This window comes from Hoplias malabaricus, chromosome 12, assembly GCF_029633855.1.
Source record: "Hoplias malabaricus isolate fHopMal1 chromosome 12, fHopMal1.hap1, whole genome shotgun sequence".
NCBI classification, from domain to species: Eukaryota; Metazoa; Chordata; class Actinopteri; order Characiformes; family Erythrinidae; genus Hoplias; species Hoplias malabaricus.
The window spans coordinates 21,554,137-21,570,444 of record NC_089811.1 but is presented as its reverse complement, the minus strand read 5'-3'; the positions used below and the strand labels follow the sequence as shown (position 1 = coordinate 21,570,444).

The 16,308-nt window shown below is 38.4% G+C and overlaps 1 protein-coding gene across 1 annotated transcript; it reads right to left on the bottom strand.

The window, feature by feature from the left end:
* Positions 1 to 598: 598 nt before the first annotated feature.
* tfdp1a (transcription factor Dp-1, a) lies at positions 599 to 15,436 on the bottom strand. The gene is made up of 12 exons (XM_066686427.1): positions 15,280 to 15,436; positions 13,058 to 13,143; positions 12,895 to 12,961; positions 9,449 to 9,552; positions 8,376 to 8,497; positions 8,006 to 8,171; positions 7,097 to 7,243; positions 3,852 to 3,920; positions 3,610 to 3,761; positions 3,171 to 3,337; positions 2,149 to 2,227; positions 599 to 1,572 (listed from the first exon to the last, which is right to left on the bottom strand). The coding sequence occupies exons 2-12, from the start codon at positions 13,067 to 13,069 to the stop codon at positions 1,434 to 1,436; spliced, it is 1,224 nt and encodes a 407-aa protein (XP_066542524.1). The 5' UTR covers positions 13,070 to 13,143; positions 15,280 to 15,436; the 3' UTR covers positions 599 to 1,433.
* Between the last annotated feature and the right edge of the window lie 872 nt (positions 15,437 to 16,308).

The window sequence follows — 16,308 nt, the reverse complement described above, 5'->3', positions numbered from 1 at the left end:
AGGGCTCTGTGGGTCAAGTTCTTCCATACCGCACTCACCCGACCTTTCTTTGAGCATCGGGGCACAGTAGTTTTACAAACGGACTTGTTGCAACAGGGGTATCCTGTTACAGTACCAAGCTCAAATTTAGTGAGCCCCTTAGAATAACCCTTTTTTTTAAAACAAATGTTAGTAAAGAGACTACATGGCTAGGTGCCAAATTTATATACATGCGGCAATTGGACTTGCAAAATACCCCAATTAAATGACTGGCAGGTGTTTCAATACGTCTGTGCATAGTGTGTAAAGTTTATTGTTAAACATTTATTAAATGTACAACTGTGAAATTTCCCAAATAAACACATTGAGTTCAATCTTTTTAAAATATTATATTTTAATTTCCAAACTTATATTAGGTTACAGAAAAAGTTACCTTTGTGGAGTCAGTACAACAGTTTATTTTATTTAAAGATTTTCATGGGAAGTCCAAACAGACCTATATCCCACACAGGGATACACATGACTTCATACATATGCCGTAGTGTTACTGACCTGGAGAGGTTACTACAAACTAATATTCAAGATGTTTCCGATAGGATATGCAAACAAAGTACCTCAATTTCCTAAAAATTTCAGTGGGTAATAAAGTTTCTCAGATTTCCTGATGCCCGTCAGTTGTAAAACAAAGAGGGACCAACGGGAGGGGTTCACCTCTAAAGCTCAAAAGAACAAAAAAAAAAATGGCTGTTCAAAAGAACTCCCTAAAACAGCTGCTCACAGAACATGAAGCCAAACATACACACGCACACACACATACATACACACAGGAAATCTACAAAAAAGCCATTAATTCATCCAATCATACGAAAAGTGTCCATAGATCCAAAGACATGCCCCAACGGGGCAAAATGGCAGCTGGCTATGCCGATTCTTTGAGTCAAGATGGCAGCCATCTTGAATCTTCAGAATGTGAATCAAGCCAGCACTTAAAAAAAAATAAAATAAAATAAAACGAGAGATAAAGAGTGCCTAACTATTTCACACAGAGGTCACACTACACATTCTCCAACAGCAGGTGATTTGCTGGATGAGAGGTTTCTTCTGGAAGGTTGGAAGGAAGGCTCCAATGAGTTGTGCTAATACAAGTGGATACTATACGGCAGAGTGCTGCTACTTCAAAAGGAGATTCCCCTTAAAGTCCTGTTGAAAACTAGACCCAGCACGATCAAAAGATCTGCGCTTAGCACCAAATGCAGTGCTGTGATTTAACAGGTAAAGCCATACAGCAGAAAGAGCAGGATGAAAACTCACCCCTGTAAAGTTCATGCTCTTCAATTCCCATATTGGAGGAGGGGAGGGAAAAAAAATATTTGCTAGAGGGGAGAGAGCGTGTGACATAAATCCCTTGAATACAGCCGCTGGAAGAACTGCAGAGAATGAAGGTTGTGAGAGAGTTAGTCGTCATCATCGTTCTCATCATATTCCTCTTCATCATCATCATCACCCATGTATGAGACTGGTGTTTCGACTCGAGAACCACTGTAGTGTGAGTCGTTGGAGCTGGAGGCCATTGTTCCATCTGCCCCACTGTCGCTAGAATTGAAGTAGTAACACATGAAGCTTATTTAAAATCATAGCAAACAGCAAACACACATTCAGCACTTCAGTCTATGAAGAACAAAAGATGGATAAAACTTTATATAAAATACAATTTTGTTCCTGTGAGGTTGAAGATTCCTTGAATAAACTTCCATAGGTGTCTGTTTTAAAGTTTGCTGTTCCTTCGTGCTGGAATTTGACAAAGGGTACTTTATTTTTAAAAATGCATAAATTAAAGATCAAGTGAAAATCAAAAACTCTACCATCCATACAACCTTCATACTTTCACCCACAGACCCCTCTGACAGCCAGGACAGTATTAAAAAGTGATCAAATATGAAATATCAATCAGTGTTAGTGGATGATACAGTAGAAACAACCACACAGATGTTAATAGGCATTCTGTGGGTAATTGGACAATTCTGTCCTTTTTAGTGTAGGTTGATCTAGTAGGCAAATAGCAAACAGTAATTTGATTTGCTCTAAAACAATGAATTCAACCATTTTTAAAGTGTTGGTGGAGGGAAATTAAGTGACTCTGGAAATGCTACTGATCAACTCTTGACTCACCTGCCAAGGTGATAGCGACCCCCATTAGCAGATGACGCTCCCGTCATGTACACATTACTGATTGGGCCTTGTGCCATTTCTGCTTTACCAAAAAAAGAAAAATAATAAAATAAATAATAACTCAAACGTTAAAAAGGTACACAATACCATTATCGCTGCATGTAAACTTGTAATCTAAATGAAGCACAGCTGATAATTACAACTACTTTGCTTCTGCACTCACTGTTCATTCATTCAGCTCAGCTCCACTGACCATACAGGAGCACTCTGTACTTCTACAAATACCGACTATAGTCCAGCTCTTGCTCTGCATTCTTTGTTAGTCCCTTTAACCGGATCTTTCAAAATGGACAGGACCCCACACAGAGCAGGTGTTATTGCTGGTTACTGGTGGACCATTTTCAGACCTGCAGCGACACTGATCCAGTCATACCAGCACACCACATACCAACACTAACATGTCAGACACAGCAGTGCTGCTGAAGTTTATAAACCATAGAGTCACAACTTCCCTAAGAATTGTCTACCAACCACAAATAATCAAGCAACAGCGTTCTTTGGGCTGTGTCCTCTGTCCACTGATGGCCTAGAGGAAGAACAAAAACTCTGCAGCAACAGATGAGCTTCTGTCTGACTTAATATCTACAAGGTAGACCAACAATTTAGGTGTGTGTAAAAGAATGGACAGTGAGTGGACACCAGTGTTTAAAAACTCCTGCAGCACTGACATGTCTTATCCACTCATACCAACACCAGCTAACACATCACAACTGCAGCGCTGAGAATGATCCACCAGCCAAATTATGCCTGCTCTGATGGTCACGATCAGGGAAGAGAAGGAGAAAATGTGGATAAAGGAAGTATGCAGAGAAACTATGTACTGTTCCTGTATGGTCAATGGAGCTGATTAAAAAGGACAGGGTGCAGATACAATGTGGGTGTCCCTAATCCAGTGACTGTTCGGTGTATATAAATGTTGATTTCAATTTGACTACAAGAGATCTAAATCTATTTTGCCTGACCTGTGACATATGGCTCCAGTGCCTTGGGCACCAGATTTCTTGCGATCTTTAGGTCTTCTGCACTGCATTTCCCCACTTCCAGCCCACATGCCATACCCATGCGCTTCAATACCTCGATGTCATCATGGATCTCAAACATGCTGTCAAAGTTAAAGAGGTACTCAAATCTGCACAGCATCACAGGGGAGAAAGAACACAAGAATGAAGGTGTAGAGAAAAAGCGATAAAGTATAGTAAAGAGTGTTTTACAGGGAAAATTAAATGTGTTAAAATATCAAATACACATACATTGAGCAAATCTGAAAAATCTCACATTCAGTAATAGATTTATTTAAGAATACATTAATTTTCTTTAGAGATTCATAAAGCTGTAGGTTACAGAAATAAGATATACTGAAAAATGACTGAATTGCTCATTTAAACAATCGTGACTGTTTACTTGTCATTGGAGATGCTGCAGTCGATGACTGTTTTCTTGCTGGTGTTTATTATGATAAAAGGCAGGTGAATGACTGAATTGTCCGGTGGCGGCCTGTTTGTTTGCTGTTCTGTCTGACGGTTACGCTGCACCAAGTTCTTAAAGGCAATTTGCTACAAAAATATTGGAATACACATTACCACTACACATAAGGCACAAACACTTCCTACAGTTTAAACCAACAATGTTCTATTATTTGTTACCTGTAAAATAAGCTCTTGTAGCTGTGACTGTTTTTGCTTGATTCTTTCTAAGCGTCGCTGCCTCTCAACCTGTGCAGGAAAGAAAAAAAAATTTGTGCTTATCAAATACAGCCCTGTATACATGTTCCACTGCATGACAAAGCATTTACAGTGGTAGTGATGTATTAAAGAAAATGGAGAAACACCCAGTAGTTTTACCCACAACCTTTTCAGAAAACTTAGTATTGATATTAACATAAAATAAATCCCTGCCTCCTGAATAAAGCATGTATTCAGAAACACAATATATACACACCAGTATTATTTAAAATACTCTTAACATTCTGCTTCTGAATTTAGGTCAGTCACAATTTCCAATCTGTTCACTGCAGTCACGGTTAAGAAATTTTGAATTCCAAGCAGACAAATGGTTGCAGTCATGAAGGCAAAAATATGACTGCATTAAAAAGAAAAAACAACAAGAACACAGTAGAATAAATATGCTATAATTAAACCACCATAAGTCAGGAAAGTCTGAATTAATAGATTTTTTGTGGTTTGAGAACACACAGAAACCAATCCAAAACCTGAATTTTATACTAGGTTTTGAAGCATTGGCTAATTATATATTTTATGGACAGAATTTCTCTGCATAGCCAAGTGGCGGAGGGTGTCCAGTTTGGTGGTCTCAGGATTCCATGTCTGCTTTTTGCGGATGATGTGGTCTTGCTGGCTTCATCGAGCCGGGACCTCCAGCTCTTGCTGGACCAGTTTGCAGCCGAGTGTGAAGCGCCAGGGATGAGGATCAGCACCTCCAAGATCCATGGTCCAAGATCCAAGGTCCATGGTACTCAGTCGGAAAAGGGTGGAGGGCTCTCTCCAGATTGGAAGTGAGATCCTGCCTCAAGTGGAGGAGTTTAAATACCACGGGGTCTTGTTCACGAGGGAGGGAAAGATGGAGATTGACAGGCGTATCGGTGCAGCGTCACCAGTAATGCAGGCTCTTTACCGGTCCGTTGTGGTGAAGAGAGAGCGGAGCAGAAAAGCAAAGCTCTCGATTTACCTTTCAATCTACGTCCCAACCCTCATCTATGGTCACGAGCTTTGGGTAGAGATTGCGGGTACAAGCAGCTGAAATGAGTTTTCTCTGCAGGGTCTCTGGACTCTTCCTTAGAGACAGGGTTAGGAGCTCGGACATCCGGGAGAGACTCGGAGTGGAGTCCCTGCTCCTCCATGTCGAGAGGAGCCAGTTGAGGTGGTTCGGGTATCTGGTCCGGATGCCTCCTGGATGCCCTGCTGGTGAGGCGTTCCGGGCATGTACAACAGGGAGGAGGCCCCGGGGAAAACCAAGAACACGCTGGAGAGACTACATGTCTCGACTGGCCTGGGAATGGCTCGGTATACCCCTGGAGGCGCTGGAAGCAGTGGCTGGGGAGAGGGAGGTCTGGGTTTCTTTGCTCCGACTGCTTTCCCCGCGACCGGACAAGCAGTGGAAAATGGATGGATGGATGGCTAATTACATCCACTTTGCGTTTTTGAAATGGACAACTATTCATATGTGCAGACATGCCAACTCCCTGCATCTATGTTTGTACTCATATGGATATACATTTTAGATAGAAGGCAAGCAGACAGGTTAAATGCTGCAACCTGCAGAGTAACATGCCAGTTTGCCTGCTGCAGTTCAGCATATCATCGCTGTTCAAAAAAGTATGCATCCCCAAAGTATTAAACTTTAAAAGTAGGGAGAGAAAATAATAATAATAATAAATTACAAAAAAAACACCCCCCTTCTCAAATTTTAATGGAAGTGAATGTACAAAGATTTATCATAAATTATTATTTGAGCATTCCTATTGGTCCATTCATGACATTTTTACATAATATTAATGACAGCTGCTGTGTTCAAATGCTGTAGTAAACTAAAAGTCCGCAAAAATATAAAAGCCTTTTAAGTCTTCAGCCACATTTCACAAAAATATCCACCACTGGTTTTGAAGATGTTAAACAAAATATATATTTTCAAAGTTATAAATAGTGAGATCCTAAATGATCAGTTATAACATTATAAACACCTCCTTATCCTTACAAGAGCTTTTTATAGCTCTACAATCAGAGTTGGCCATGGATGCAGTTGCTTGGTTATTTGTAGTTCAAAGACTAAAATTTTTAGGTCATCTGTGACTCTGAGGGGGTTTCAGCAGCACTGCTGTCTCTGATGCACTCATACCAACACAACACACACTAACGCTACCACAGTGTCAGTGTCACTGCAGCACTGAGAATCATCCACCAGCCAAACAACACCTGCTTTGTAGGGGGTCCTGACCATTGAAGAATGGGGTTACGATGCCAAGCAACAAATTGACTACAGTATACAGAACAACAAATGGACTACAGTCTGTATTTGTAGATGTACAAATATCTCCTGTAAGGTCAGTGGAGCTGGAATGAGTGAACAGTGAGTGCAGAAACAACAAAGTGGTCAAAAAGTGATGGCTGATCAGTGTATATTTGTCAATATATGTAGTAAAATCTGTGACTCTATGCCTCTGAAAATCTTCTTACATGAGCAGTATGATAAAAGAAAAAATCACTGTGGTGCATGATCTAAAAATCTATAAGGCATGTGAGAGGTCAAGAGTCATGACTCTAAATATAGACAACTGTGCTCAATCCTGGTAAAGGCAACCGAGTCAGGTGAAAGTACAACCTTAAAAAAATGTATGATATAGCTCAGGAATGCAGAAAATTCAAGCTGAGAACAAACTTAATCAGGAGACCAAATTTCATTTCTAAGCAACTTGGAAAAAATAACATTAAAAAAAAAAATAAATACATTCAAGTATTTGACAAAACATACAAGAGGGAATTTAATTTTAGGACCAAAAGACAGTTTTATAATGCAAATTTTGGTGCCACTGTTGTTTTCCATAGTCTCTGCTTGTACTAGAGTCTACATTCTTGACTGGACAAATGTCCTAGCAGGTGACTGTTTCATTAACGCATTTAACAGTGAAATATTTACTGTGGGGTTTGCTGCCAATAAGTGAAGTGAATTCAGCGATTACAGCCAAACCATTTAATACTCCCGCTCACTACAAATTGTTGTGTGTGCAAAACATGTTTTTAAAAAATAAACTAAATAAATTTTAAATAAAAACACCACAAACACATGAAATTAATTACTGATCATGTGGGTGGTATTATGGAATAACATAAGGTGGGGGCAAATGCTCAGAGACCAAAAGAAAAGTACAACCCACCTCAAGGTTCTGGCATTCCTGGGCTGAGTTGGTGGGGAGCCCAATCCATTTGATCTCTTTCTTCTCTTTTGAAATTATGTTCATAGCCATTAACACATTAAGGGCATCATACACACGCCGCCGTATGTTCTTCTGATCATACACATGCTGGAAAGGATTATACAAAAATTCAGGGAGCTGTACATAAGGTGTCCTCAGCAAGACCCAGCAAATAAATAACATTTTTCAAAGAGAAGGTGTACTGGTATTTAACTTCATTAATGCAAACTTAATGGATTCCTGTATACCGTTACAAAAAAGGAATGTTTGAGACTATTTGCTGTAAAATTACTTCAAAATTATTTTTGTCACTGTGACAAAATAGAACATGGTATACATGAATGCTGCTAAAAACAGAAAAAATGTTTTGCGTCTCCAATACCAGGAAACGGGCAAACAAGTAAATGTGATGTATCATATAGAAAGATACCATAGCAAACGCACGTCAAGTTTAAAAACAAACATTTATTGTGTGTCTCTCACATCAAGTCCCAAATTGACATTGTTCTGTAGACTGGGGTTGATTTAGTGTGTGTCTTTTAGATGCAGTGATTTAAGTAAAATGATTTATCCCTCGTACTCAATTCTTGATCTTCCAGCATGTCCCTGCAATTTACTCTTAATCTATACTGTAATCTCACTCTGAATAGGCCTTAAACATGCAGTAGGAACATTTTGTGGAGATCTGTAAAGTTTAGGAACACTTTCAGTCCCTGAAGGCCCAACAATTTAGTTCAATATAACTGAATTAGAGATAAAAAAATTAACAAATAATAAAAAAAAAAAACACTTTCTGGCAATCTGCAAAAACAAAACATGAAAATTTGTGACATTATGGACACCGTGTTCACAGTAAAGGCTGATGCTCACCGCTTCGTTTGGGGAGATATGGTTGTCACCAGAGCTGAATTCAGCCACCAGCTCATCGGCTACTTCATTGTATGTGGTGACCCCCTTCCTCTGTACCTTCTCACAGACCTTCATAGAGAAATGCCTCAGACCTTTCCCATTCTTGTCTCCTTTCTTACTTCTCTTCCTATGAACAAAGCATTAACACATACTTCATGAAGCTATCATAACAAGTGAATGATTATCATTAAAAAAATCATTTAATTCACACCTTAAACTCTGAGCCGATATTCCATACAGAGGGAGTTCACTAAAACCAAATGCAGGTGGAAATAACTACAGAACTAGTTAGAAAAATCTAATAAATGCAAAAAGTTTGTCTTTGACTAACCCTGAGGACCATGGAGAGGCATCAGGTGGCTGGCTCTGAGTGATGAATTGAGAACTGGGTGTGTGAGGACTGTTCATAAGTAGCACATTGGACCCACTCGGCCTCTGGGGTGTACCAATGACCTGTAAAGCATACAACAGCATAGAAGTCTCACCACTCAACTCACAAAACAGTAAATGTAAAGTGGTTTTGAGGGGGGAAAATGGCAGATTTATTTAAAGAGTACTCAATTCGGAAAGAAAAAGAAAATATCACAGAAGCTGTTAAAAAAAATTTATCTTTAAAATTAAGAAAACATGCTCCATGCTACATAACATTTTGTATTACAGTGAAACCATGACTTACGAGTGAATCCGCTAACAAATTTTCAGATACGAGGCGTTGCTCAGTTGATTTTTTTTATGCTTTATGATGCGAGCTGAGATCTGAGTTACAGGCAAACGAGCTTCCGCCACCAGTTAACCCAGGGAGCATTCAGTTCACTTGGTTATCTTTCCATGCAAGCATCTCGATAGCATCTGTTTTTTGTAGCATTGTAGCATTAAGTGCATAGCGAGTAAGTTAAGCAATAGAGTACAAAAAAAGCCCACCTCCAACCTCCTCTGCCAGCATCTTGATCATTAAGGTAAATACACTTAATAGAACCCGCTTATTTCTTTACATTCTCTTTAATGTTTTTTTATTTTTTAAATATATCATATATGTTATTTGTAAAGTTCCTTTTTTCTTATTTAAAAACAAAAATTTGTTTTTTGGGGAGCTGGAGCAGATTAATAGCATTTCAGTTATTTTAATGAGAAAATTTTATTTGATATACAAGCAAATTGAGTTACGAGCTCAGTCACAGAACGAATTACACTCGTAACTCAAGGTTTTACTGTATTTCATACAACAAGGAATAAATTAATAAATATAAAAGTAAAAATTAAGCTAAATGAAGTTTGTATCAACAGCAACTGCATGATAGGAACACAATATTTAAAGCACAATAATAATTATTAAAGAAATTTTTCATATCCAACAATATATATTAGTTTTGTTGATTTAGGGATTAAGCCCTCTTAAAAACTAACCATCTGTGGTGCAATGTTGACATTGGAAGGACCCAGTGTTTTTGGCAACAGTTGTTTTCCCATTCCAACCGACTGTGGATGTACAGTCACCAAAGACAAAACTCCTGAAAGAATAAAATACAATCAGAATATTAAGTATACAAAACAGAACAAGGAGGATTGGTGTAACAATTCAGTTCAATTTTCTGGAAATAGGCTTGAAACTACAAATCTATTTTTTTTTTCCATTTGATACAAAAAAGTACTCAGCATAGCCTCAAATGACTTTACTCAGTTTTTTGATTTTTTTTTTTTTTTTTTTTTTTTCACATTTGTTATTGAAAGTGAATATTGGAGGAAATGTTTATTTTTTCTAATAAAGGAAAGACCTGAGTTTCACTGAGTTAAAAAAACTTTTTTTTTAACCTTTCTGAGGTTATGGCTTGCAGACTTCCAGCATGTATGGATATGGCTTACTGGGCACGCTTGCTTTGATATCGACTCTTGTTAATAGAAGAGAAACTCCACTTAACTTTTCAAGCATGTTTCTTTTATTGTGTAACCAGGGAATAGGACGTACAAACACATGGCATTTACTTAACATTAAATATATTACAAACCATCTGAATGGGCTATCCGTGAGTTTTTGATTTTGTTTCATTCCAAAAATTAAAAGTAAAATAAGATTTTTTTTTTTTTTTAAATGTCAAAGTTTTTAACATAACCAAGAAAAACTGACATAAGGTACATGGGCCCTATAACATCAGACTGGGGGTGAACACACTACTATTTTGTTACTGATCAACGAGTCTGAGTATTATTGCAAGATGATGTAAAAAGGATTTTTATTTTTTACTTTTGCATATAACAGTGTAACAAACATTTTCCACTTCCATTAAGATCTCTTAAAATACTACACTTTAGCAAATCAATCAAATGATTGAGAAATCATGACCCCACCACCCTCCCTTGCCCACAGGGCAGTGTGGGTTTACTTTGCTGCCGTGCATCTGTGTCTGATGTTGGCCCTTGATGAGTACGAAGACATTATTTACTGTTTAGTGTACAGTCAGGGGTTTGTGTTCAGAAACGCACAGCTTTTACTATAGTATGAGCCTGACAAAGGGCTCAATACATCACAAGTTGACCAATTATGGGCTACATGAGATGTTTCATGGTTTCAAATGTTTAAAACTAGGAAAAGAATGTATATTCATACAACTTAAAATAAATAAATAAAATTAGTGTAATTTCTGCTCGTCATAATCTGAATATATCTGTGAGGAGCAGAAATGACAATCTAGAAAATGTTACACAGACCGAGGACCACAAAATACTCCGTTTTAACAAAGTTATTGATAACCAAGCCTATTCAGCGTATACATTGTGAGTCTAAATCCAGAGCAGCAGATTTTGGACATAAATTTGACACTGATCAAAAACATCCATGAGTATAGTTTAGGCAAAGTGACCTCTGAATAACAGCAACAGAATATTCTCCATGTTCTAATATATATTTCATGGTCTTATTTGACATGTGAAATCAGTCTGTCTGAAATATGCCAAGGTTTCAGCTGCAACATATCTTCATAAAGGCTAGTGTGTGTACACCAAAATGCAGAATTCCCACCCATAAAAGGATTCCTAAATCTACAACAATATTCTGGGAAAACACTGCTTGGATTTTGAGGACTAATTTTCTATATCAAGACAGCCATTAGCCTCTCAGTCTCTGCACTCCTGCAGCATATAAGAGCTAAAAAGATCATCTGTGAAAGATGGAATTGTAATTAAGATTTTAAACATTCTCCCCCTTTGTGTTGCATAATATTAAAAAACAACAAAAGTCATTTTATTCAACAACAAACTAATTCATATGAAAATGGCAAGTGAGAAAAAAGTCTTTGCATAAATTTTAAGTTCCATCAAAGAAAAATGCACAGCAAAAGCACAAACATTAATTTGTTCTGTTCTTGGGGATAATGTATCGACAAGTTTTGGTTTAGATAATTTAAAAATTCTACTTAGATGTTAGTGACTGAACATAGAACATTAAAATATTATTTAAAAAAATAAATAGAAATTAATACTACACAACAGCCATAAAAAATGGCAAAAGTAGAATGTTTGACTTTGAATTTCAATTACACATTATTAAAAAAAAAAAAAAAAAAATTTAAATCTATTTGTAAAGTGTGTATATTTTTTATATTGTACACCAATTACTACAACTTAACATTTCCTATGCCTCAATACAGGGGCTAAAAAGGACATTTCAATATTTATGTTTCAGCAATATACGTATATACTTTGATGAAAGATATATACAGGGGTTTTGCCAGATGACAGAATAGCTATACTTAGAAAAAAAAAATACTGTGAATGTGTAGAAGTACATCTACATAGAAAGTAGTAATACAAATAAAATTAATAATAACAATTAATAATTAAGTGAGCTTCATGCCATTCATGAGCTTAAATGCCATAAAGCTTTTTTCAAAACACCAAAAAGTATTTGTGAGTTCTGTGATTACCCTTCTGAAGTTATTTTGGAGGTGAAACTTGGTAGTTTAATACACTGATTCACCATGACACCATTGTAAACACTTCTATCAATCCAGATTAAATTCAAATTGCGCAACAATGACCAATAGGTGGTTCGCCCCTCACTAGCAACAAACAGTGAATCCAAGAACCCTTATATTAACGTAAAGTATATAAGACCAACTTCTCTTGTAGTCATGGAAAAGGAGTACCAGAACCAGAAAATGAGAACCAAAAATATCCAGTATTGAAAATGATCATGAATCCCATTCATATTGAAATATCCTGAATTTCCTTGAAATCACATGTTTTCCTCAGGTATGAGCAATTATTATTGTGGTATGGTCATGCACATACATTTATTTAGCATTGGCTCCTAAATCTTGTGGTATCTTAATATAAATGTATTTGGACTCTAATTATATTTGCACTGGTAAGGACATACACTCTCAACAAGATGACAAAGCAGTTTTAAAAGTCATTTTCTATAAGAATATTTGCTAAATGAGTGTAAAAGTGTGAATTTTCTTTTTGTATCAAAAACAATTCAGTACAATTTTATTTAATTTGCCTTACTTGACATGGCACACTGTGGTGTGAATAGTGAACATGTGTTCATTGTGATGATGGCCAACTGATACGTTTTGCTGACCTAGATAGTGCAATTCCTTGCTCTCTGTGTTTTATACACCTGGCTGTTTGTCATTAAAGTCAGGCATTTATATACACACAGAATAATCACACATTGAAATGTCTAAATCTGAACTGGCAGTAAAAGTTGTTATCCAATATAATAAAATAGAGTTGATACTGGTGCACTTGTTAGATTTTGAAATGCTAAACTACAGTCTAGAACCCTGCCCAAGTAAAACTGCTTCATGAGACAGATCTCTGGAAAACTGTATTCCAAAAAGAATAATCACCTTTGGCAGGGCTCAGATTCTGGTCAATGAAAACCTTAAGCTCCCCATTGGCCTCAATGAGATCTGCCTATGGAGAGGGAGGAACAGATTGATGACAAAAATATTTCTCATACCAATGAAGATGCTCTCATGATAAACCAAACAGCAGAGATAAAACACTTACATCTTTGGCCATGATCCTTGGGAAAGAGAAGCAAGTGCTTCGTCTAACGGAGGAATCAGAGCCAAGTGTTCACAAAGGAGTATTGCCTGTGAAGGAAACAGAAGTGTTTTTGGCACAAAAGTGTGTCAGGGCAGTCACCAAGGTTACAAGCAAACACCTGCTTCAAATATAATTATATTAAAATATGCAAATCTGAGTTTCAGTTATTTTGAAATACATACAGAAAGACGCCAATATAATTAGCAAACCATCAGTTTTTAAAAATGTAAACAGACTGGCTGCGGTGTTAAGTGCATGGAGCCTGTCTGGTCTGGCATGTGCTGCTCTCTTAAGGAGGGGGCAACGTTAGAGCAGGCCGCAGTGCCTGCATGATTTTACACAAACCCACTGTATGTACGTGACTGGGCGCTACCTATCCATATCACAAAGCCTCGAAACACTCAAAACGTGGACGATGGGGGCTTTCACACGATGCAACATTTCTATTTTCTAGAGGGTGTTCGCTCCAAGAACCCAATCAATACCAGTACCAATCCCCAGATATCTACACTAGGACATGGTCGGAGCACTTCATCACTTTCTTGAAAACAGTTGATCAGATCAATCGATATGATCCAGGTTTGACAGGTAACTTATATTGCTCTAACAGTATATATCTACGGTTTCCCCGTTTCCTGAGTTTTTTGAAGACTGCGAAAACACCGAGTAACTGCAGGGTGCCAACTAAAGAAGGCATGCATGTCTGTTAAAGGGGCTGAAATATTATGTAAAGAGTGACCAAACAGGGTCAGGCAGGATGATCTGTAGCTCTCTAATGTAAAGCATGTTAGCAGAGTTAGCTCGCTAGCTGCTCTGGAAACACGTTGTTTTGTAACGAAACCATCATTTAGAGACAAACTAAAGCGGGATCCGTCCAAAACACGAAGCCCGCACACACGAGCAAGGCTTCTAACCCAGGCTGGTATGTCATTCGACATGTAAAAGTTAAGTATGAAAACTTTCCCCTTAAGTTAGGAGTCAGGGGAGTTTGGTAAACCCTACCTTCTCGGGTCCTGAGGTTTTGTTGGCATAGCTCTCTTAGCTTAGCTAGCTTTAAGGAGAGAGGAAGAGGAGGTCTGAATGCCCCTCTCACTACAGGAAACAAAAATCTCAAATAATACTCTTTTAAAAGTTTATAAGCGTGCTAAAATATGCCTCGTGTTGTTGACCATGCTCAGGAGGAGAGCTAAGGGCGGTGAGCGGCTCGTTGTGCTCTTTGAAACCTTTATATTTCCACTAGCCATCTGAGTTACAGCAACAAAATGGATGCGAAACAGAAGACAGCAGCTGCCAGTTCATTCACACAGACCTGTCTCCTTTCAGAAAGAGACCGAAACGAAAAAAATGAGCTAATTTCAATGCTATTTGCATTTTAAGCAAAGTCGAGGAAATATGTAACTGATGGTTTTTGCCCTATGACAACTGATTTCAGCTCGTCAACTTAACGTTAGTCCCCTTGAAACACAAACACCGAGACACTGTAAATGTTTAAAGGAGAGGCACACACTGTACATTTCTACAAAGAAATAACCATTCAGATAACCATTCGTAAGGTGTGTTAGAGAAGCAGAGGAACAGAAATCACCTAAGGCCAGTGCTTTTGCTAGGTCAGCCATTTTTACATGCTTATGCTAAGGCAACTGATATTAGTCCCAGGCCTCAATGAAGGAGCATTGATAGTCACAGGTTAAGAGCTTCTCTTTTAAATATACTCATGTTTAAAAGAACATCTCAATGTGCGAGATTTATGTGAAGATTTGGTACATGGTAGCCAGTTATTAGCTAATATCTGTCGGGGGTTTAGCGAGCCTGACAAGAGGCGAGAAGGGAATTATTCGAACAGAAGCTTGCAGCTACTTGTCTGATACTGTAAGATAGAGGAGCTCAGTTTTAATTCCGGCGTTTTGTAGTGGTCTTTTTTAAGACTCCGCTAGTTTATGTATGAGCTAATTCGCAGCCTAGCTAGCGACTCGTGCACTGTGGAAGTGAGCTAGCGGGAACAGTTTCGCCTGTGGGTTATTTTTCCTCAGAAGCTCCGTGTTAATTGACTGTTGCCGTCAAAGCTAACCGCTCAGTGACTGCTCACAGAGAACAAGCTCATATCTGTTTTGAAAACAACATATACACAACCTGACCCGCACATACAAGACACGCAGAGATACGCGTTCACACTGTACAGTCACCTGCTGCCGAGTGCTGAGCTGGCTATGTCTCCAGTGTGGTCCTGCTCTGAGTTTCCCCGTTTCAGTTCATTAATGTTGTGGACGGAGCCCTGAGCTCGGAGCGCTGCTCTCCGCCGCGGCGCCGCTCTCAAACTGAGCTTGGCGGTGCCCACAGCAGCTGAAACATGATTGGTCCATCTTACCCGTGACGCGGCACGCTCGCTTCCACATAGGCCACGCCTCAGCCGCCACCGGAGTGGCTAATACTGTACAATGTGTTCTGCTGAGAGCCTCTGATTGGTCAATCTGCTCAGGCTCGTCCTTCCCACTTCTTCAGGACGCGGCCTGTTTCACACCAGTGAAACCTGAGAGGAGTTGGAAAGCTTAAAGGGGAACTTCATAATTAAATTCAGAGGGGTTTAATGTGTAAAGCTGCGTTCTGCAGAAACATACAGAGACACGTCGCACTGGTGCTGATAAGAATCAGACGCATGAAGTATTACATGATTTGACAATCCCCCAATTAATAGCTATTACATTTACAGTTAAAGATCCTCTAGAGAAAATCCTATTTTACTTTTACTTTACTTTTAATCACTAGCATGTCAGTGATTAAAACTACTTGATTAAAAACTAGAAGACGTACCATGAGTGAAATAAGTAACCACTTCCATGGTGGAGCCTTTGGAAAAAGTTCACGCTGCTGAGATCAGACAGCCAGGGTTTCTTATGTCATAAGCCATGGCAACCAGTCCAATCAATCAATTAGCCGGGTGGGGTTTTCAAGATCCATGCAAGTGACAGAGGGGTAAGTGGAAAAATAGGTGGGAGTACAATATCACAGATCTGGGCATACAGAATAATGGAGAAAATGTCAAATTATATCTAAATCACTGTTAAGGCATTAGGGGATTTATTTAAGTAAAAAATTCTAAATATGTAATTTCGTGTATTAATCTAAGGCAGGGGTCAGGAATAGGCAGACCATGGTCTGGGTTTGGACCCATACACTGTCCTATTTGGATGTGGGCCTGTAACTGATTTTGAACA